The 23,729-nt window shown below is 34.3% G+C and overlaps 1 protein-coding gene across 12 annotated transcripts in view; it reads left to right on the plus strand.

The window, feature by feature from the left end:
* Nucleotides 1–23,729, plus strand: part of TUT4 (terminal uridylyl transferase 4) — a 130,425-nt gene that overhangs the window by 83,342 nt on the left and 23,354 nt on the right. For 11 of the 12 annotated variants that reach the window (XR_007126982.1, XR_007126983.1, XM_047728199.1 and 8 more), the window contains 12 exons: nt 1,989–2,689; nt 4,624–4,774; nt 10,522–10,608; nt 12,531–12,634; nt 15,228–15,285; nt 15,388–15,491; nt 15,806–15,895; nt 17,572–17,685; nt 22,404–22,481; nt 22,624–22,801; nt 23,118–23,165; nt 23,253–23,335. Coding sequence is in view for 10 of the 12 variants with exons in the window: in XM_047728199.1 (XP_047584155.1) it covers nt 1,989–2,689; nt 4,624–4,774; nt 10,522–10,608; nt 12,531–12,634; nt 15,228–15,285; nt 15,388–15,491; nt 15,806–15,895; nt 17,572–17,685; nt 22,404–22,481; nt 22,624–22,801; nt 23,118–23,165; nt 23,253–23,335 (1,796 nt within the window). In the remaining 2 variants the exon portion in view is untranslated. The remainder of the gene's footprint in view (nt 1–1,988; nt 2,690–4,623; nt 4,775–10,521; nt 10,609–12,530; nt 12,635–15,227; nt 15,286–15,387; nt 15,492–15,805; nt 15,896–17,571; nt 17,686–22,403; nt 22,482–22,623; nt 22,802–23,117; nt 23,166–23,252; nt 23,336–23,729) is intronic. The other variant, XM_047728207.1, reaches the window with a different exon arrangement.

Genomic DNA, 23,729 nt, shown 5'->3' on the forward strand with positions numbered 1-23,729 from the left:
CTTTATCAAGTCATGATAGTTTTATAAGATTAATAATAATTTTAAGGTTTCAAAACTATAAATATGTTGTTTGGGTTACTAGTTTATTACATGCCTTTATTTTTATTTCTTAATTCTTTTGAAAAATTTCAAAAACATAGGAAAATAGAGAAGTTACTCAAAATAGTCTTAGAATATTCCTGTAAGTTTCTGTCATAAAATTATGTTAAAATGTAATTTGAAAATCTGGTTTTTCCATTGTCTTCTAAAGTACCTCATCTCTATGGAATGTGTAAGTCACTGGAGTGTATATTGAGAACATAATCACTGATGTTAGAGTTGTATGGTGACAGATGTAGCTACACTTGGGGTGAGCACAGCGTAACTATAGAGTTGTTGTATCACTGTGTTGTGCAACTAAAACTATAATGTAACATTGTCAGCTATACTTTAAAAACATTAAAAAAAAAAAAGTGCTTCAGTTGTTAAATATGGCTAAGCCAAAGAGAAGAAAGATTGATTCGGGGAAAAAAAATTGTTGACAAAAAGTTTCACATGAAATCCCAAGAATATTAAGATTTTAGAGTGCAAAGTAATAGAATGGTTTCTAGAAAACTTATATCATGCAGCATTTCACTTTTTACAGATTGGGAACTGAATTTCTGTCCATCATTGTAGTCTGTTTAGAAAATATATTCTTCTGTTCCCTGGCCTCTGTTGGCTTTCTGTAGACCCACAGATACTCTTACACACTCAAAAATGTACTTAAATCTTATACGCTTACATATAGTAAATAAATGAGCTCTAAAGCTTGTAGCTATCATAATTGGTCTTCTCGTCTTTTTCTTTTTCCTCTTCTAGAAGGAGAGCGAAAATATTTGGGTTTCAGTAACAGCCTGTGGACTTAGATAACAAATACCCAAAAAGTAACAGATACCCAAACATTAACAATCTGAAGCCTGCCTGTTAATTCTTTTACTTGGTGATCTTCAGTAGTGGAGAAAATGTGTATCTTTGGGTGTCATTTGTTTTTTGTATTTATTTATATTATATTATTATATATATTACATTAAATTTTTGTATTTAAGGCTTATAAAATACAAAAACTGCTAAGCATTTTCGAGGTATTTTATATTTTCTTAATAACGAGGATGTAGTTGATATAAACCTTTTCAGCATACCCATTTTAGACTGGACCAAATTTAAATTTTGGTTTAATTTTCTTTTTTTTTTTTTAAAGGATTTATTTATTTATGTAACAGAGAGAAATCACAAGTAGGCAGAGAGGCAGGCAGAGAGAGAGGGGGAAGCAGGCTCCCCGCTGAGCAGAAAGCCACGTGTGATGATGTGGGGCTTGATCCCAGGACCCTGAGATCATGATCTGAGTGGAAGGCAGAGGCTTAACCCACTGAGCCACCCAGGCATCCCAAATTTTACTTTCTTAGATCTCTTTTTTCCTGCTTTTTAATTTTTCCTTATTTCTTCCTTTAATTTTCTGATTTCACTGAAATTAAATGTTAAAATCACATTTTTTAACTTGAAGCTTTGAGAATTTTAGGTTATTTTTTTTTTTGCTTAAATTGCAAAGAGAATGTAGCTAAAGAATATTGTGACGAGATGAAAATTATGAATGGGTCCTGGAGGCTTGAAAAATTTCACCTAATGACAGCCTAGGAAGGCATAACAGTATGCCTTTACCAGTTTTATCATTGAAATTTTTAAATTACTGAGTTGGTGTCCTTGGCCAACCTCTCATTAATTACCCTTGTTATTATTCTTTTCTCTTTTCCCCTTAGCATTTTTATTTTATGACAGAAACAAAGGAAAAGATGTTTGCTGTTGTATTTCCCATACTCATTTTACAGGAACTCCCACTTAGACTTTAGGTTAGGAGAGGTTTGGGAAATTGTACTCTGCTGACAGTATAGCAGTTCAGATCTGTTTGGGTAAGCTTGGAATTGTAGTTTGTTAGTAGATACTTAGCAACTGACCATTTCCTTTCTTACTAGATCCATTTTCAGTCAAGAGGAATGTTGCACGGAGCTTAAACAGCCAGCTTGTTTATGAATATGTTGTGGAGAGATTCAGGGCAGCTTATCGGTATTTTGCCTGTCCTCAGAGGAAGGGTGGAAATAAATCTACAGTGGATTCCATGAAGAAAGAGAAGGTGAAAATAAGCAATAAGAAACCAGTGAAGTCTGACAATATGGCATCCAGTTGTTGCATTCTACTTGGAGAAAGCACAGAAAAAATAAATGCAGAAAGAGGGCAACCTGATAAATATGATGAAATGGAATGTACATCGCAGAGATGTATTACTGAAGATAACAGTTTGTTGGTAAATGAACTAGATTTGGCTGAACTTGGACAGGAATCTTCCCGTCTTTCTACCAGTGAAGGCAGTGAATTAGAGCCAAAATCAAATAAGAAACAAGATGATTTAGCACCTTCAGAAACTTGTTTAAAAAAGGAGCTCAGCCAGTGTAATTGCATTGATTATAAATCCCCTGACCCAGATGACTCTGTTGGTACAGACTGCAGGTCAAATACAGAAACAGAGAGTTCACATCTCATTGTGAGCACTGACACATCTGCTACCTCTTGCAACTGCAAAGCTACAGAAGATGCTTCTGACCTTAATGATGATGATAACCACCCCACCCAGGAATTATATTATGTGTTTGATAAATTTATTTTAACCTCTGGCAAGGTAGGATACAGTTTGTAAACAATTTGTAAGATTTTGTGGGTTTTTTTTAAACAACTATATTTATAGTTTTTAGATTCAGAAATGTAAAAATAGCTCCGTGATGGTAGACTGTTACATTTTGGTGTATATTTTCACTTTTCCTTTTTACATTTTTCCCTGTAGTTGTCTTTAAGGAATGTATATAAAACCCCAAAAGGTTTCAAAACTCTTATTACTAGTTGGTTTATTTCACTTTCTCATATAAAAGGATTCATCAAATATTTTGTGAAAATCAGTTTGTCAGAGGCCACAAATACTTTAAAATTTTATTTATGTTTATTTTTTCTTCCACAAAGAAGAATATAAGATTTGTGAATTCTAATAGTATTTTACTCTAAAGTTTTGTTTGTTTTTTTGACATGGGGTGAGTGAATATAAATTTAATAAAGATAGATGAGCAGAAACTAAGATCAGGAACCAAAAATATGAAGAGTCCAGATTCTGTGTCTGCCATTGAGCTTTTCTTTGGGTGTTGGCATATCCTTTATAAATTAATGAAGTCTTAACTTTTCTACTTTTAAAGTGTGATAGTCTGAACTTTAACTTGATAAATTATGGAAATCAAAATACCTCAGTAACAGAAAAGAAGCGGCAACTACTTTGTTAATGAAAGAAAGTTATAACTAAGTTACATAGCTTCAGATACAGTATACATAATTGATATATCAGCACCCAAGATGAAAGATTATATAGATTATGTGTAAATCAAGTAGAATATTTTTTTTGAAAACCTAGAAAGTTATCCAGTTTTATTGTTTTTATCAATAACTAGTTATTGACAAGCTTTAAAATTTTTCTAATTACTAAGCTGTGTTTCTTCATTCTTTGTAAGGATATATCTATTGCATTTTTTTTTTAGGTTGCAGTATTTAGGACGTATGGATTGTTGAAAGAATGAATTGAATGAATTAAATGGCGGGTTTTTAGAAAAGCCTCAATTATATAACTGCAGTTTACAATTTTGTTCTCTATACTTTTTCCCTCTGGAAGTTCCTTTTCTAGAATTTAAATATTTCATTTAAAAAAGTTTTGAAAAGCTAATAAAATTCCTATGGTATTGTTAATTAGCTCATAGCACAGCATTCCAACAAGTAGAGGTTTCTGTATTTAATTTGCATCAGAGTTCATGGCTAGGTAAATGTTCACGGTAATCCTGGAGGATGAGGCTCTCTGGGATTTAGGCATTTTACAATAAAGAAAAGAATAATGCTCTTCCTTCACCATATGTTTTGCTCAGCTAGTTGGGATACATTACTGTTTTAACTACCTGGCTGGTAGTCCTGGAATACATTTTAAATGGTGGTTTGCAATTAACTTTATGGCTCTCGCATAAGAGTTATTCCTTGTATGAAGTGAAGTTATTTTTTGAGTTCAGCCCTACAGTTTGGTTTCTTGAGTATCATCCTAATGTAATAAATTGAACCAACTAGCCAAGTGAGGGTTTTATAGTTGATTGACCACGAAGATAGATATTGTTTGGAGTGCAATGAAAGGTGCCACTTGAAATTTCTTTATAATCTACTTTGTTACGTTAAAGATCTCAGAGGGTTAAATTAATGCAAATATTCATCTTGGGAGCTGACAGAAATGTTTGCATTAACCCATACTATTGCATCTTCTAGTATTTTCTGTATCGTACATCTCTGGGTAAATCTGATCTTGATAATATCATTTTAGTAAGGAAGAAGAGTTAAAGTGGTTGACTTAAAATATGGTTTTTACATTTAACACTGCATTTAATTAATACTCTCTTGTTTTTTTTTTAAACCTCCTGGAAGTACAGGTTATCAGAATTGAGTTACATAAAAGAGTCTTTTTGGACCTGCTTTCTAAGTGATGATGAAGTTCCTCAATAGTTTATTAGATTATTAGATTATTTTTTTACCTTTGTATAGCCACCAACGATAGTATGCAGCATCTGCAAAAAAGATGGCCATTCAAAAAATGATTGTCCAGAGGATTTCAGGAAAATTGATCTAAAACCTCTACCACCAATGACAAATCGATTTCGGGAAATACTTGATTTAGTATGTAAAAGATGTTTTGGTAAGTCTTACTACTAGAGCTATTCTGAGTAGATTCTTTCCTTGGTTTTAAATATTTATTTTCTTATTTAAATACAGTTTGCTTACATGTTTTGGTAGAGGGTTTTTTTTTGTTGTTGTTGTTTTGTTTTGTTTCCTGATAATTTAGAGACCCAACAACAGACACTGACTAAATGCACAGCACTGTGGTACATGCCAATGGGAATACAGAGTCCATATTATGTGTTGCTTTTAAAGAGCTTAGACTCTGGATCTGTGCTGTCTAATATGGTGGCCATTATTTAAATTTAATTAAAAGAAAAACTAATTTCCTTGTTTTTACTAGCCACATCTCAAGTACTGAGTAGTTACATGTGGCTAGTAGTTAAATATGGCTGCCGAATTAGACAGTCTAGAAGAACATTTCCATCATTGCAATGCTCTTTGCACAGTTCTGCTCTAGACGGATATATAATATGAAAATTGCTGTAATTGGAAGCAGAATATATTATATGCTGTAGTAGTAGTAAACAAAATGTAGTACAAACTCAATTAATTTTAACTGGAGTGGATCTTTTTTAGATTTAGGAGATTATGCACAAAATTATAGGATGTATAATTTCTTTGGAAGAAGAATTGCCTTGGATTTGGTAGAATAAAAGAAAGGTAATAGAGGGAATAAGGCTATAATATTTTGGGAAGAGCCTTATATACCTTTATTCAACAAACATTCATGGTTACCTGGGATAAACCTTCACTCAACAAACTTTTGTTTTTTTTAAATTACTTGCTGTGTCTCAGATAAGATAAATCTTCTGATGTCATAACATTTAGTTCCCCATCATAATATCTTCCCCCTACCTTTTGCTTTCCCGGCCTCTTGCCAGGCAACCACTTACCTGTTTTTAGTTACTATAAATTAGTTTGTATTTTCTAAAGTTCTATATGAATAGAATCACATAGAATATACTTTTTTCTGAGGTGGGATCCTGGCTGCTTTTGTTTAGCGTAATTATTTTGAGATTCATCCATGTTGTGATGTGTGTAAATGTTTCATTCATTTTTATTGTTGAGCTGTGTTTCGTTATATGGATGTGCCACAATTTGTTTACCATTCACCTGCTGATTTGTTTCTAAATTTTGGTTGTTACAAATAAATTTGCTCTGTACATTTGTGTGTGGGTCTGGGTAACAGATACATCCTTTAAGTTCCCTGGGGTAATACTTGGGAGTTGAATAGCTGAATTGTGGTACATTTTTTTCTCCCAGCAGCTTTATTAAGATATAATACATTACATTTATTTGTATTCATTCATTCATTTTTATATCTCCTTATGAATTCATGGATATTTTATACTTTGGGTTATGATCTAATACTGCAAAGTTGTTCATATTGTTCCACATTTGGTTATCAGGAACTCTTTCATTTGGTACCCGGGACTCTTTAATATACCCCCATCAGTGTGTGGGTTTTTTGTTTTTGTTTTTTTTGGGTTATTTATTTGTTCTTTTTTTTTTTTTTTTTTAAGCACCTCCTTACTTTTTGGCACTACAAGATGCTCCAGGCTCGTCATGTATATTTTCCACCCCAGTCCTAGTATTAGATATATCTCCAAAGAGCCCTGGTTCCTTTTATTAGAGAATGGAATTAGAAACCAGGATCTGGAAGCTAGGGTGCTTGCTATTATTGGGTGTTGTTGCTTTTAGGCTCTCTGTGAGTGAGAAAATTATATGTATATACTTAGTAGATGTTCTTATCTATAAAAATTTCTGTTATGTGACCATCTTACATTAAGTTAAACATGACTTTGTGCTGATGGCTCCAACTTGAATACATTACCATATGGCTCATTCAAGACTCTTCTGCTTTAAATTTCCCACTCCCAACAATGAGAAACATGGCTGTCATCATCTGCTTTTTTATTTAATTGTCCCACTTAAATACAGTTGTATAACATTATCAGAACTGTTATCTAATACCTGTATGGGAAATAACTTTATCGGAGTACAGTACTTATGTGTATTCCTTTTGCCTTTAGTCTTACAAACTCCACTCATTTTCAAAAAGTTACTTAGGTTAGTACCTTTTCCCTCACTCCCTTGAGTGAAGTTGTCTTACACATGTAGATTATTTTGGTACAGCGTGCATTCCATCCTGAGATTCCCCAACCTCCTAGATGATTTTTTTAATTTGCATACTGTAAAGTTGACTTTGTGGTGCTCAGTTTTGTGAATTTTGACAAGTGCGTTGTGTTACTTATTACCATTATAGTATCATACAGAATACTTTCACCACTTAAATAATAATAAAAAAAAATCACCTGTAATTCAGCTATAGGTGTACCTCGGAGATATTGTGGGTTAGGTTCCAGACCACTGCAATAAAATGAGTGTTGCAATAAAGTGAGTCAAATGAACTTTTTCATTTCTCAGTGCACATAAAAGTTATGTTTACATTATACTGACATCTGGTAAGTGTGCAATAGCATTATATCTAAAGAAAAACAATTAATTAAAAAATACCTTATTGCTAAAAAATATTAACCATCATCTGAGCTTTTAGTGAATTGTAATCTTTTTGCTTGTAGAGGGTCTTGCCTCAGTATTGGTGACTGCTGACTGACCAGGGTGGCTGTGGCAGTTCCTTTAAATAAGATAACAAGTTTGCCACATTGATTCTTCTCTCATGAATGGTTTCTGTAGCACGTGATGCTGTTAGGTAGCTATTTTGTTCACAGAAGTTCTTTCAAAATTGGAGTCAGTTTTACCAACTATGCTTATCAACCAAGTTGATGTAATATTCTAAATCCTTTGTTGTCATTTCAACAATCTTCACGGTATCTTCAGGAATAGAGTCTATCTCAAGAAACCACTTTCTTTACTCATCCATTAAAAACAGCTCCTCATCCATTCAAGTCATCTCATGAGATTGCAATAATTCAATCACATCTACAGGCTCCATTTCTTATTCTGATTCTCCGGCTCTGCACCACATCTGTAGTTATTTCCTCTGCTGAAGTCTCGAACCCCTCGCAGTCATCCATAAGGGTTGGAATCAACTTCTAAACTCCCCCTGTTTATGTTGCTATTTTGACTTCTTCCCATGAATCACAGATGTTCTTAATGGTATCTAGAATGGTGACTCCTCTTCCAAAAGATTTTCTGTTTACTTTACACAGATACATAAGAGATAGCTATAATCTCACAAATGGATTTCTTAATAGGACATGAAAGTTGAAATGACTCCTTGATCCATGAATTGTGGAATAAATAGATGTTGGGTTAGCAGGCATGAAAACAACCCTAATCTTAATGTAGATCTCTGCCAGAGCTCTTGAGTGCCCAGGTGCAATGTCAATGAACAGTAACGTTGAGTCTTTTTTTCTGCAATAGGTTTCAGCATTGGGCTTGAAATATTCAGTAAACCATGTTGTAGACAATTGTGCTGTCATCCAGGCTTTGTTCATTTATAAAACACAGGCATAGTAGATAAAGTATAATTCCTAGCGGTTCTAGGATTTTCGGTTTGGTAAATGAGCATTGGCTTTGGCTTAAAGATTCCAGGTACTGGGGTGCCTGGGTGGCTCGGTGGGTTAGGCCGCTGCCTTCGGCTCAGGTCATGATCCCAGGTCCTGGGTTCGAGCCCCACATCGGGCTTTCTGCTCAGCAGGGAGCCTGCTTCCTCCTCTCTCTCTGCCTGCCTCTCTGCTTACTTGTGATTTCTCTCTGTCAAATAAATAAATAAAATCTTTAAAAAAAAAAAAAAAGATTCCAGGTACATTAACCCTTAACAAGAGGGTGTCAGCTTGCCATTTGAAGCTTTGAAGACAGGCATTGATTCTTCCTGTCTAGCTATAGAAGTCCTAGATGGTATCTTCCAGTGTAAGGCTGTTTTGTCTACATTGAAGATCTGTTGTTTAGTGTGGCCACCTTCATTAATATCTCCGCTAGATCTACTCTGTCACTTGCTGCTTCACATTGCACTTTTATGTTATGCAAGTGTCTTCTTTTCTTAAACCTTATGAGCCCATTTCTGCTAGCTGCAGACTTTTTCTTCTGTAGCTTCCTCACCTCTCTCAGCCTTCATAGAATTGAAGAAAGTTAGGGCCCTCCTCTGAATTAGACTTTGGCTTAAGCGAGTATTGTGACTGGTTTGATCTTCTATTTAGACCTTTCACACTTTCTCCATATAAGCAGTAAGGCTATTTCATGTTCATATTTTTTTTTTCTTAAAGTTATTTATTTATTTGAGAGAGAGAGGGAGAGAGAAAGAGAAAACACAAGCAGGGGAAGTTGCAGAGGGAGGGGGAGAAGCAGGCTCCCCCGAGAAGGGATCTCAATGCGGGGCACGATCCCAGGACCTTGAGATTGTGACCTGAGCCTAAGGTAGATGTTTGACTGAGCCACCCAGGTGCCTCTCATGCTGGTATTCATGGGAGTAGTGTTTTTAATTTCCTTTAAGAACTTTTCTTTTGTCTTCACAACTTGGCTGTTTGGTGAAAGAGGCCTAGCTTTCAGCCTGTCTTGACTTTTGACATGCTTTCCTCCCTAAGGTTAATCATTTCTAGCTTTGGATATAAAGTGAGAGACATGATATATATTTTTTTTCCACTTGAATAGTTAGAGGCCATTGTAAGGTTATTAGTTGGCCTAATTTTGATATTGTTGTGTCTCAGAATAGAGAGGTCTGAGGAGAGGGAGAGAGATGGGGAGAATGGCCAGTCAGTGGAGCATTCAGAACACATACAGCATTTATCGGTTAAGTTTGTTGTCTTATTTGGGTACAGTTTGTGACACCCCAGAACAGTTATAGTAGTAACATCAAAGGTCACTGATCCCACAGATCACCATAACAAGTACAGTAATAGTGAAAAGTTTGAAATATGAGAATTACCAAAATGTGACACAGATATAAGGTAAGCAAATGCTGGTTGGAGAAAAGGTGCTTGATAACTTGCTCAGTGCAGGGTTGCCACAGAAATTCAATTTGTGAAAAAAAAACACAGTATCTGGGGCAAGAAAATGAAGTGCAGTAAAATGAGGTATGCAGTATACCTGTATTCAACTTGCAATCCCAGATGCTACATTTGTTTTTCAAAAGCTGAATATTAGTTTAATTCATTACTGTAAATTACTGCTTTGTTCCCATTACTGTATTAACTCTTGGGGGTGAGCCTGGAGGAGGAGATGTAAAAAAAAAAGACTATTCTTAAGACTATGTTGTCTTATTTGGAAAAATAATATGAATATAAATGAAATAACTAGAAAATTGAATGGCTACTATAAACTGGCAAGTGCTTTAGGGAATAGGAAAATTCACTTAAGTCATTGAAGGCTGTGGATGGAAGCATCTTATAGGGAAGATATGAATCTTGACCAGGCATTTGAGGAAACTGGGGTTTGAATGGGTCAGGTGCTTTACATAACAATATTGAGTATAGACTTACAGGAAGGAAAAACAAGCATATGGGAAGAGAGCAGAACGTCTGAAGAAAACAATATTAAAGAATTTATAGAGGTAAATATATTTTGTAGGTATTTCATAGGGAAAATGATCATGTGTGAAACATATATAAACCTATAAAAATTATTTTTCTGCTGTCCCCTGCCCCTTCCTTCCCCAGTAACATTTATGATTTTAAAGTCAGAGAAGTTAATAAATAATGAAATTTTAAGTAAAGAGTTTAGGGTAAAAAATTGAAGACCTTTTCAGATTCCATTTTCCTTACTTTTCTTTTTCCTTTTTCCCTTTTCTTTTTTTTAACTTAGATGAGTTATCACCACCCTTTTCTGAACAACACAACAGGGAGCAAATTTTAATTGGCTTGGAAAAGTTTATTCAAAAAGAATATGATGGTATGTCATATGTTAAAAATTGATTGCTTTTATTATTATAGCCACCTAGTCTGAGTTCTATTTAAAGTGTTCATTGAATGTTATGTTTTAGGTACTATTCTAGGCGTTGGGAATACAGTACCAATACAAAAGGTGAAAACTGCTTTTGGAAAGCTTATTTTAAGAAGGGTAGACAGATAGTTAGCTAACAAATAGGTATATAATATAGTATCAGGAAATAATAAATGCTATTAAAGTGTAGGAGTTAAAAGGGTAGTGATGGGGAAGTTTTCTATACTATTTCAGTAGTTCTTTCTGATAAAGTGACATTTGAAGAGAGCCATGAATAATGTGAGGGAGCAAGTTATATGAATATCCAAGGAGAGAACATTCCAGAGTAAGAACAGCAAGTACAGATACCCCAAGATTGAATTATGTTTGTCATGTTTGAAGTCCATGTAGGACATCAATGTGGCTGCAGTGGAATGTGTGAGGTAGACTATAAACAGAAAGATGAGGTCTGAGAGGTAGCCTGGAGATTGAATCATTAGCCTTATAGGTATTGGTAGAGGGTTTTAAATTTTGAGTGTCTAATGAGAAGCTTCTGGAAGGTTTTAACACTTAAGTGACATGATCTGAGGGAATGAAGTATAGGTCCTTAAGAATAGAAGCAAGGGGAACAATTTAGGAGGCTGTTGCATAAGTTCGGATGAGACGTACAGTGTTCTGGAAGAGTCGATTAGAAGTGGTCAGAAGTAGGACATATTTTGACTGTTGAGCCAGTAGGATTTGCTGATGTTTTACATGGTAAATATGAGGGAAAAAAAGGAGTCAAGGATCATTTCAAGATTGTTACCTCAGTAGTTGGATGATATTATTTAATTGAGATAGCAAAATAGCAGAAGGAGTAGATTTGGGGTACAGAGGTGAAGAATCAAGGGTTATGTGGCCAAATATTTTAGAAAAGAATAAAGAGTTGATTTATACATCAGAATGAATTTGTACTTGTAAAAGATAATCTGTTATATACTATAGGATTCCATATTCCGTTATATTTGTTAGTATGTAAAGTACTGACCAAATCTAAGTCTGTTATATTAAACTCATGCACATTTTTATTTGCTGATGAACATAGTTTCTTTTATGTCTCTCAGTTGCCATTTGAAATTTCAAGTTGGACATCAGAACTGAATTGGAGAATTAGGTTTCGAAAATGCAGAATTTCTTAACTAAATATATAATCTAAAGAATTAATAGTGAGAGAAATCCAATCCAGTTAAGTGACAGCTTGCTTGAAGTGCTACCTGTTATTGAATGACACTAAATATGAAAAGATAACCCTATCATAATTTATATCAAATGGATTAATCACTCACTTTGGGAAAATTAAGTCTATGTATTAAGGTGATATTTGTAAAACTATTGGAATTGTGCCTGAAAAAACTCGTTCATTTCCAAAAGATAAATCTCCAAATATTGAACTTTACTCTTAGTAGTGATGTGGAGAATGAAGAAAAGTAGATGGATTTATGAGATAGTTAAGTTGAAAGAAATTAATGGACTTGGTGACTGTTTGGATGTAGAAGCTGAGAGAGGGGGTGCCGCGAGCAGTAGAGTAGATAAAGATACTATTTGCTGATAGGGATTATAAGAGCAATAGTAAGTTTGAGGTAAAAAGCTGAAGGCTTAGTTTTGACTTGTTAATTTTATGATGTTTGTAGAAAAATGGAAAAAGCAGTTGGAAACAAGGGTTGTGGGAACTTAGGCAAGAGATCTGGGCTTTAGTTGAATATTTTGGGAATTTCTCAGTATATCTGGCAATGGAAGGTATTTAAGCCATAAAAGTAGACAAGATCATCTTGTGTTAGTCCATTAGTGGGTAATAGAAGACTCCTCTTTCCTGCTAATTATAAAACTTTTTACTTTTGTTTTTCTTTACTTAGAAAAGGCGAGACTGTGCTTATTTGGCTCTTCTAAGAATGGATTTGGATTTCGTGATAGTGATCTGGATATTTGTATGACCCTGGAAGGCCATGAAAATGCAGAGGTAAGAGTTAGTGTTTGGAAAGAGATGTAGAAGTTCATTTTCTTGCAGTGGTGAATGTATTTTAAATTATGTATGTAGTATTGATAAAAGTATGATGTCATTCTTTGTATAAATATATTAGCAATAATAGTATTTGAAATGTAAAAGCATTTAGCATTTTCATTTTAGAAGACATTCAGATGTCTAAGTAAGTAAATTTACTTAAAATTCAGTAATTTTATATCACAAAAACCATGTCACTGAAAGTTAAAAGTGCTTTGTATTGAATTTTTGGAAAAAGTTAATACACCATAGAGTTGCAGTTTTTTTCATTGGAACCAATGTGCAGCTGGTGCTACCGATCTCATTTCCTCTCTCTTTTCATATCTCTTCCATTAGGTGATATCTTTGTATCACTAGAAAATAAAAGTGGACATCTAATTTATAAATGGGTTATGTTGTACAAGTTAATTGTAATTTGGGGGCACTTATAACACATTTTTTTCTGTAAAGCAATGTTAACAAATGTGTTCTAGGATAGCTTTTAGAAACTCATTTTGGGTGGCGAGGAGAACTAACATTTACTGAGGCCTCATTTCATTCTTAAAACCACCTTCGAGGTAGATAATTTCCCCCATTTTACAGATGAGGAAACTGAGGCTTTGAGAAATAAACTGACTTGCCCAAGTTCACACAGCTAGTAAATGTTGGAGCCAGGATTCGTACCCAGGTCTGTCTGACTCCACAGTTCATGCTCTTTCCATTGTATCTCACTGCTTCTCTGTAATTTATTTAACCCATAATGTAGCTGAAATATAGTACTAATAGTACTGTAGAACCTAACCTCTACTTTTGGAGTTTCACTGTGAGATGCCAGGAGCAGACCTTCCCCCAGAGCAGTCTTCAGCAGTGAGAGTGGGTACTTGTGCTTTCTTTTTTCATGTACCATCAGCCGTGGAAATAAGATTGTCCAGGCTCCAGTAAAGAAAGGGACTAATTGCATAGGGAACTATCCCAGGCCTTCCTAGCAGCAACTAGAAAGGAGGGGATCCCTGTAGTTGCTCCTTCCTTTACCAACATATCTGTTGGAATTTATGTCTCAAAATCAGGGACTGCTTGCAAGATTGGGGTGTGGCCAAGCTTCTGGCATCTGTAGTGGTGTCAGTATAGCTTCTATTATACCATAAAAGAATTCAGCAGAGTAGTGTACCTATGCGTTTCTGAAAATTTTTTCAAAAGGTGGCTTTTAAATTGATAGAACCAGAGTAAAGATGGCAGAGTACTGATGTCTGGTAGATCCTTATTTCTGGCTCTAAGAAATTATTTCTGGTATTAACGTTTTATCAAAAAAAAGAAAATGGAAATATAAGTATTTTAGTTCTTCTTAACTAAGTTCTACTCAGTGCCATCTATTGGAAAGAGGCTGCCCCTCTCCATTTTGAAAAGCAAGAATTGAAGGAATAGGAAATTATTTTACCCAGGGGTGGAGGTTAGGGTTTAGATACCTTCTATATAAAATGTAATAATCAGATTTCTGATCACTAAGGGTTTGTCTGTTATATATCTTCTGTGCCATTCACACTGAAAAGTTGAAGCAATGAAAAAGAATACATTCTCTTCCGATGAGACATAGTTGAAACTTGTAATTTAGCATAAGTTGTATCCTTGCATAATAAATTTTATTATTTTAATTAGCAACTGTAGATTCCCTTGAAATCTTCAGGTTAAGCTGGAAGGTTAAGCTGCATTGATTACTGCTCTCCAGTACCAAAAAGAGCATGTTTGGGATATGCAAATGTGATTTTAGTAGTAAGTGTGGGCACTGATGTATATACTCTTCAGCTTAATCCAGTTAATTTATAATGCCATTATCTTCCCTATTCCTTGTATCATGGCCATATCAACTCTGCTGTCTCTGATTTTTAAAAAAATCAATATATTTAAATTTGTAGAGGTAAGAATTTTCTTGAAGAGGTAGGTACTGGTAATTGGATTACTTTTCCTCATCAACATGATAACAAATAAATAGCTCACAGATTTGAAGTGCTTATTTTGTGTCAAGCATGCTGCTGAATGCTTTACATACATGTTTCATGTAATCCTTCCAACTACTTGATAGGGCAGGAATTTATAATTATTTTGGTTTTATAGACTAGTAATATGAGGCTCCAAGGGGTTAAGGATCTGGTCAAAGTCACGCAGCTAATTAATAATAATTAGTTGAAGACTGAATCCCGGTTTGTTTAAATTCAGAACCCATGTTCTTAAACACTATACTGTTTTGCCTTACCAGATCCATCTCTAGTTACGTATTCATGTGTTTGAAAACATTATTCTCCTGTCTTTGTGCTTCTCACACTTTAATGTGAATGTCAGTGACCTGGAAATCTTGTTAAAATGTGAATTATGATTTGGTAGTCTGGGGTGGGGCCTCAGATTCTGCATTTCCATTGTTTCCAGATGGTGGCCTTACTGCAGGTCTCTAGACCATATATGTTGAGTAGCTTATAGCTAGAGATTTTCAATGCTAGTATTAAATGCCTGATTAAAGTGAATTTGCACAAGGCCAAATTAAATTAGACAAACTTTATTATTTGTTTCTTTTGTTTTTTAGAAATTAAACTGTAAAGAAATAATTGAAAATTTGGCAAAAATTCTTAAGAGACATCCAGGTATGAATCTGAAGTTACAGCTTTAAAGCAACAACATATTTTTTAGATTTATGAAAATTATTTAACCTAATGAAGTTTTTGTATTTGTTTGTTTTAAATCAGGTTTAAGAAATATTTTGCCTATAACTACTGCCAAAGTGCCTATAGTAAAATTTGAACATAGACGAAGTGGTTTAGAAGGTGATATCAGTTTATATAATACATTGGTAAGTTTTTCTTTCTGTATAGACCTAGGTATGTTTACACTTGTCATTTTAAAAGTTTATAGGTTAAAAAAAAAAAAGTTCACAGATCGCTGACTATACATTTATGTTTAAAAGTTTTAAATAGGAGCATTATAAGACAAAAATATTTTTAAGAATCATCTTGATATTCCTTCAGATTGAAGATTAGTTTTTGACTCATTTACAGGTATTTTAAGTTTTATAGTTATATATTATATTTGGAGTATATTATGTCTTCTTATCTGATATAAAGTTTAATACATTTGAAATGCTTTCAGCTATGTAATTTTTTTCAGGCTCAACATAACACAAGAATGCTAGCTACTTATGCAGCTATTGATCCTAGAGTACAGTACTTGGGATATACTATGAAAGTGTTTGCAAAGGTATTTATGAACTAGTTAATGATCTCCTTTGTTATAGTACTCATGATAGTTAAAATGAAATATACTGGTGTCAGACTGTGAAAAATATCTTCTCAGTTTTGTTTATCTGAGCTTTTTAAAGGAAGCACTCATTAGTAAATTATTTAAGTTTATACTTACTAGAGTAATGTCTTAGTTTTTTTTTCCTGTATGTGCTTTATTCCCATGTGTAACACTTGAGTAAATTCTCAGTAGTAAAATTTCTCAATGCAGTAAAGATTTTCAGCCCCAGGTATGAGAATTGGCATATGATGCTACTTAAGAATCTCTGGGTTAAGACATCTGAGATTTGGGTTTAGTCATAAATATTTCTGTCCAAGAAAACAAAAAAATTCCAATGAAATCTTGTTTTTCTCCTATTATAACACTTATAATACTGAATTCTGTTTTCTTTTTTTAGCTAAGTGTGTAAACTCAATGAAGATGGAGACCCGTGTCCCCAGTTTAGTGTACCTGCTTTATGGGAGCTGCTCAATAAATAGTTAATTTTTTTTAATGTGTTGGCGGAAGGCTCCTAGTAGCCAAGTGATTGGTTGCATTTTCATTTTGCTAAATCCACTCTTCTACAACAGGGAGACAGTACTTGTTTAGATATTTCCTATATATGTCTTTGTCAACAGAGGTCATCTTAGAAAAGAGTGGCATTTAGTCACATCCTCAAATTATATTTGATATGGCTACTTTTCTAGATTCACCTCACAGAATAACTTTAGCATAATGGTTCTGTACTTCAGTGGTGTTGTGGTATTGAAACTTAAGTCTTTCATGTCAGAGAAATCATTCTTCCCCCTTTTATATATCAGCTAAAGTCTTACTCAGGGGAAGCTTCTGAGGATTCTTTTAGGGTTTATTTTTAATTAAAAATTTTGTTTGGAATAGTCAACTTATTCATGTGGTTCAGAATTCAAAAGGTCTAAAGGGATTTTTGGTGGAAAATCTCCCTTTCACACCTGTCTCCTAGCCAACCAGTGACTCAGCTGGTGTTAAAAGTTCGTTTGTATCCTCCCAAAAATACACCAGTATAAGCAAATACAAAAATTTCTTATCTCCTTTTTATAACGGGTATAAATATAAATATAAAAAAATATAAGAACAGTATTTTGTACTTTGCTTTTCTCACTGATCAATAGATACTAATAAGTACTTCCTGTTAGTATACTAGAGCTTCCTTGTTCATTTTTTTTTCCTTCCTTGTTCATTTTTAATGGCTACACCCTATTCAGTTGTGTAAATACTCATCAGTTGTTTAGAACCTGTACTTTATTGAGGAGTCTTAAGTTGTTTCTGGCTTTTTGTTGTTGAAACAGGGTTATGCTTAAAAAAACTTGTTTAGTTATTTCACATATTTTTTGGTGTTTGGTGTGTTTGCAGGATAAATTCTCAGAATTGCTAGTTTAAGTAAGATATACTTTTGTAATTTTGATATTATCAAATTACTCATAGATTTTATGCTATTTTATACAGTCATCTGTAATGTATGAGAGTGCCTGTTTACCCATCTTCATAATAGTTTGTTATTTAACCTTTGGATATTTGATAGTTTGATGGGTTAAAAAGACAGTATCTCAGAGTAGTCAGTACTTCTGCATAAATAAGATTCTGAAGTTATATTTTCAATCACTGTTTTGTTTCTTCAGCGATGTGACATTGGAGATGCTTCCAGGGGAAGTTTATCTTCATATGCTTATATCCTTATGGTGCTGTACTTTTTGCAGCAGAGAAAACCACCTGTTATCCCAGTTTTACAAGAGGTAGGTGTTTAAGAAAACTGTAAAAGAGTTTCTTGTGAAAACAATCTAAACACAGTAGATCTTGATCAGTTTATGAGGTCATGAAGGATTTTTCTAGCATGGACATCCTAAGTTTTCTTCTTCCCTTAATGATGTAATCACATAATGAATCTTTTTGAAAAATTCATTATGGGAGAATATAGACTACCGAAAGTTTTAGATAAACAAAACTAATAAGTATCTTTTGTAGCTTGTTTGTATTTCATAGTCTTAGAATGCTGCAAATGACTATGAAAGTCTTATAGCCATCCATGAACTCATGCATTATAGTCTTTCAGATGCAAATATAAAGTTTCTTCTCTCCATAGTATTCTCCCTGCTCCTGCCTGACAAGGAACTTTGGTATATTCTTGTGTATACTTTGGTTAACTTTGTGAATTTTGGTTGAGAGAAAACCCAAGGAAATTCTTCCTCATCTCTGTAAGGTCATGTTTATTGCATTAAGCATAAGAATGTACATCAGAAGAAACATTATTACTCCTATTCATTCAGATTTGGTGACTCATGGATTCCCTTTTTGTAGCCAATTTATACTGTGTGAAATAGGTTTAAAGGAGTTCTTAATCATCCCATCTGTTCCTCCTCATCCTTGGCACAAAGTGTATTTGCAAGTATTAGGGAGAATCCAGTTCTAAGTTCTTAGAATGGTGATTATTTTGAGGTAAGAGAGACACATCAGAATCGTTTGACAAATCATATATTCTGACTTTACACAAACCAGTGGTCACAGCAGAGAAGAAAATCACAAAATAAGCAAGCCATATGGTAGATATTAGATGGCCTTAGTAAGTTTTTAAAAAGTTCTAATGAATGCCATGTACTTATAGCAGCATTTATTTCCCATTTTAAATTAACGGTGGAGAAGAAACAAAAATTTCAAATATCCTTTCCTGGCAGAAAATTTTAAGTTGCTAAATCTGTGTTGAGTGATGTTGTTTTTAACAAGGTTGTGTATAGTAGGATATTTAAAATTTAAAATGAATTAATGAGACCTGGCAAGGCCAAGGTCATTCTCTGTCTTAGTCTAACTGTTGTTAAGGCTTTAAATTTGGGTGTCTTAAACGCATTATTACACAGGAATATCATAGCAGCCATTTACTATGATTTGTTATGACTGACAGAAAACTATAATTAACTAAAGTAACACACAAATTCTGTTTTCGGGGTGGTTTTTCTGTGGGTGATTATATTACCCATGAATGAGGAGCCATTCAGGCAGTACTGTATAATGCAAAGAGCGGGCATGATTTTAGAGCTAGAGCTTACCTGGTCTGAATCCTAATTCTGACATTGTGGCCTTCACTAAGATGCCTGACTGCCACTAGGCTGAGTTTCATCAATAATAATATAATAATAGTATTATTTCACTAGTGATCTAAGGAACAGAGAAATCAAATGCCCTTGAATTATAGTAGGTGCTAAAGTAGGTGTTCATAAATGATGCTTGCTTTATCATCATCATCATTATTACTACTACTGTCATTAGCAGCTGTATTAATATTATTATTGGAAAAATGTAGGCAGGACTGCAGTAGCCAACTTCAAGAACTCTTCCATTATCTGCTTAACAGTGCTTGATGAAATGAGAGACAGTCCATGGAATGTTTTCCATCATAATGAGCTCTGATTGTGGGGGGCTTTGTGATACATATGAACTGATGATATATGGATTTTTGCTTCTGGCCTTTTTTGCTTGTCATATGGGACCCCATTGTCCATTGCTCTGGCATCATTTAAGTATTGGTCATTGACATCGATCAACTTTTAAGGGTAAGGATATGTTTAATGAAGCTGTTGATCTTTGACTCCATTTATAACTGAACCTAGACTTGAAGTGACTGGGTATAAGTAAGACTATGCTAAGTGTATTTTTCATGGTTAATAATACAGAGTTCTTTAGGTCAAAAGGAGCTTTCCTAAGCAGAATGATTTTGCTGTATTCTAGAAAATCATAAGTGAAAATAAATTTTCATGTAAAAATACTAAAAGAGGGTTAAGCAGTGGTAATCACACTTGATATTATGAACGTCTATGTTTTCTTAGCTTATATTAGCTTAAAAATTACAACTGAATGGATGAATCTTGAGAGCAGTATGCTAAGTGATAAGTGAAGTAAACCAGTCACTAAAGACTAAATATTGTATGATTTCACTTATATAGGGTAGTCAAACTCATAGAAATGGAAAGTGGAATGGTGGTTTTGGGGGGCTAGGAGAGGGGGGATAGGGAATTATTGTTTAATAGTTCAGTTTCGTTTTTGCAAGATGAAAAGAATTCTGTGAATGGATGGTGATGATGGTGCTCAACAACATGAGTGTACTTAATGTCACTGAACTGAACACTTGTAAAATTTACCATCATAATCATTTTTGTTTTGTGTATTTTACAACTAAAAAATTTAAGTATTGCAGTTTAAATATAGCAGCAGATAGAAAGTATTACAGTTAAATATGAAAGTAAATACGGTAAACATACAGGGTCACTCCTTGTACAAATATGATTGTTCTTGAGGTTTTAGGGAGGACTGAGTAGAACTCAAAACTCGAGTACAGCATGATTGGTGTGGAGAGAGAGAGAGAAATGGAAAGAGAAATTGTGTGTGTGTGTGTGTGTGTGTGTGTAAGAGAAAGGGGAATAGCAGTAATCCTTCTAAGGGCTGAAACAGTGGAAAGTTAGAAAGTGAAATATGAGAGCTCATTAAAAAAAATAGGCAAATCAGTGTTTAAATACCTTTCAAGGCCTACAGGGTCCACTTCACTGTGTTACCAGCCAACATAGTTGGGTTTGGATCATAGATTTTAGTCAAAATAAGAATTATATTAAAAAGAATCAAGGTCTAACAGTGTAGCTTATATTATTCCCATGTAATACTTATAATAGCATCAATAAGGGTAAAATATTCTATAATGGTAAAATATTACACTTTGGTTTCTTTAGTACCTTCATTTCTTTTTTCAGGGCAGATTTGTTGTAGGTATCAATATCTAATCGCCACCCTCTCCCTTGTTTGTTTTATGAAGTGTCAGAATTTATGGTAGATAAGTGGTAACTGTATTTATGTTACATATAAATATAAAAGCAACTGGGGCATCTGGGTGGGTCAGTCAGTTAAGTGTCTAACTCTTGATTTGGGCTCAGGTCATGATCTTAGGGTTGTGAGATAGAGCAGTGAGTTGGGTTCCATGCTCAGTGGGAGTCGGCTTGAGAGTCTCTTTCCCTCTGTCCTTCTGCCCCTCCTCCTTTGTGGGCGCTTACATGCTCGCTTGCTCGCTCGCTCACTCGCTCTTTAAAAAAAAAAACAAAAAAACTTCTTTGCTTAAGTTTCTGGAAACTTCATCTTTTTGTAAACATGCTTCCAGAGCATGGCTGTATAAGGAACTTAAACCTGAGAGTGAAATTAGAGGGGCCAGACATGTTAATTTTGTAAATCACTGTGCCATCTAAAATGGAAGGGGTGATGTGGACCACCTTATCTGATGGTTTGAAAGTATTTTCTAGTAAGCTCTAGGGGCTCATTAGAGTATGTGTGAGAAGTGAGATAAGGAAAAAATTGGGTATATTTTCTCCACTTAGGATTCTGTTGAAGCACCTTTGCTTTTATCTACTTTAAGCTTCCAGAAAGGTTCCATTTTAGGAAAGGATTCTACAGCTTAAAAGAAAAATGAAATTTGAAAACAACTGACCTAATTACTCTATAATCTCTCATTTTCATTGGGATAACAGTGAAGGGTTTAGGAGGGTGATGGTCTTTAGAATCACTACCAGGCAGGTCTGCTGACTGTGAACCTGTTGTAGCTTTTTACTTTTTAAAGAACTCATCTTAAAGAGATACTTTTCTTCTAATAAAGGAGCATTATTCCCCCTCCCTTTCCTCACGACAGTGGATTATTATTCATAATCAGGAAGATTTTATAGTTTTTATCAAGATGTTAGGAAAAGCTGCCTGATTTTCTCTTTAAAGAAATCAATACCCAGGGCCTTTCAGCATCATCTGATAGAGATAACTGATTAAAAGTACTGGAGCCTTTCCCCCAAACAAGCAGTTCCATTGACTTCCTTTTGGTGTACAAATCAGTAGATATTATGTATTTCTACATCTATGATCCTTTGATGAAAATGTGGTCTTCGGGGCACCTCAGTGGCTCAGTTGACTAAGCAACTGCCTTTGGCTCAGGTCATATTCATGGAGTCCTGGGATTGAGTCCTGCATCTGGCCACCTGCTCAGCGGGGAGTCTCCTTTTCCCTCTTACCCTCTCCCCTCTCATGTTCTCTCTCTCTCACTCTTAATTCTCTCTCAAATAAATAAGTAAAGAAAATCTTAAAACAAAATAAATAAAAATAAAAAATAAAATGTGGTTTTCTTTTTCTCTCTCTCTCTCTTTTTTTTTTTCATTTTACTTCATTAGTCTTGGGCTGGATGTGTTTTGACAGGCCAAATAGATAACATCAAATGTGTCATTTGGAGAGTCTCAAGCTCTTAAGGTATCCTTTCCTAGCTTTGATTTTCCAGATACATATCACTTATTAATAACGTGGCATCAAATTATACCATCCTGGCATGTTCCTTCTGGAAAGAAATATCTCAATATCTCTTATAGGTACATTCTAAAATGATATGAGGATACTTAGGCGTGTGGATTAGAGGACTTGAAATCTAATAATAAAATTATTTTTACAGATCTTTGATGGAAAACAGATTCCACAGAGAATGGTTGATGGATGGAATGCATTTTTCTTTGATAAAACAGAAGAACTGGTAATTTTTTCATAGTCTTTATGTTATAGAATGCTCACTGATATATGTTGGGATTTGCATAATTTAATAATTTTACTTATATTTGGAATCCATATTTTACATAGGTATAGACACCTCTCTCCCTCTTTTTTCTTACCTATAGAAAAAGCGTTTACCTTCACTTGGAAAGAACACAGAAACATTAGGAGAGCTTTGGTTGGGACTGCTTCGCTTCTATACCGAAGAGTTTGATTTCAAGGAATATGTAATTAGCATTCGGCAGAAAAAGCTGTTGACAACTTTTGAGAAGCAGTGGACATCCAAATGCATTGCAATTGAAGGTAATCATTTAGCTGACATTAACTGAAGAACAAAACGAAACAGAAAGCTGGAGTTTCATTTGGCCAGGAGATAGAAGGGAAAACTGAAAACACATTAGAATTTGGAAGATTCTTCCTCTTGATTTTTATGTTTCTGTCCTTTTATTATTCCCCCATCCCAATTTCTATCTTTTTAAAATCTATAGCTTTAAAAGAATAATTTGGTGACTTGAATGGTCTGAGTTATAAAGTATTACTCTCTTGGTATGGCTCGTATGTATATTTTATGTTACAGTGAACAGAATTCTTAATTAAAAAATAAATATTTCTTTTCTAGATCCTTTTGACTTGAATCATAACCTTGGTGCTGGAGTTTCTAGAAAAAGTAAGTTTTAAATTTAGAAATCCCCTGTTTTTAAAGCTTTTTACACATTAAAGTCTGCATCTTTATTCTTTCTTCTTTTTTCAATAGTGACCAATTTTATCATGAAGGCATTTATCAATGGAAGGAAGCTTTTTGGTACCCCCTTTTATCCACTCATTGGCAGAGAAGCTGTAAGTTTACATAATTTGGATTCTGAATCTTTTTTCTTATAGAGCTGCCTTTTTTGTGGTACAGTAAGCTTTATCCTATTTCCAAGTTGGTGTTAGAAATAGGGAAAAGAGATGATTATACACTCCCTGTATTTTTTTTATTGTACTTATCATAGTTCATAATGAGTTATCTATTTGCTAAATTTTGTATATCTACTTGTTTAATTCTTTCTTCTATTAGATTACAGCTCCCTGAGGACAAGGGTCTATTATGTCTCTTCACCGTCATATCTCCAGTAGCTATTAAGATGGTACATTGAGGGGTTCCTGGGTGGCTTAGTGGGTTAAAGCCTCTGCCTTCAGCCTAGGTCATGATCCCAGTGTCCTGGGATCGAGCCCCGCATTGGGCTCTCTG

The sequence above is a fragment of the Lutra lutra genome, chromosome 4 (genome assembly GCF_902655055.1).
Source record: "Lutra lutra chromosome 4, mLutLut1.2, whole genome shotgun sequence".
Lineage (NCBI taxonomy): Eukaryota > Metazoa > Chordata > Mammalia > Carnivora > Mustelidae > Lutra > Lutra lutra.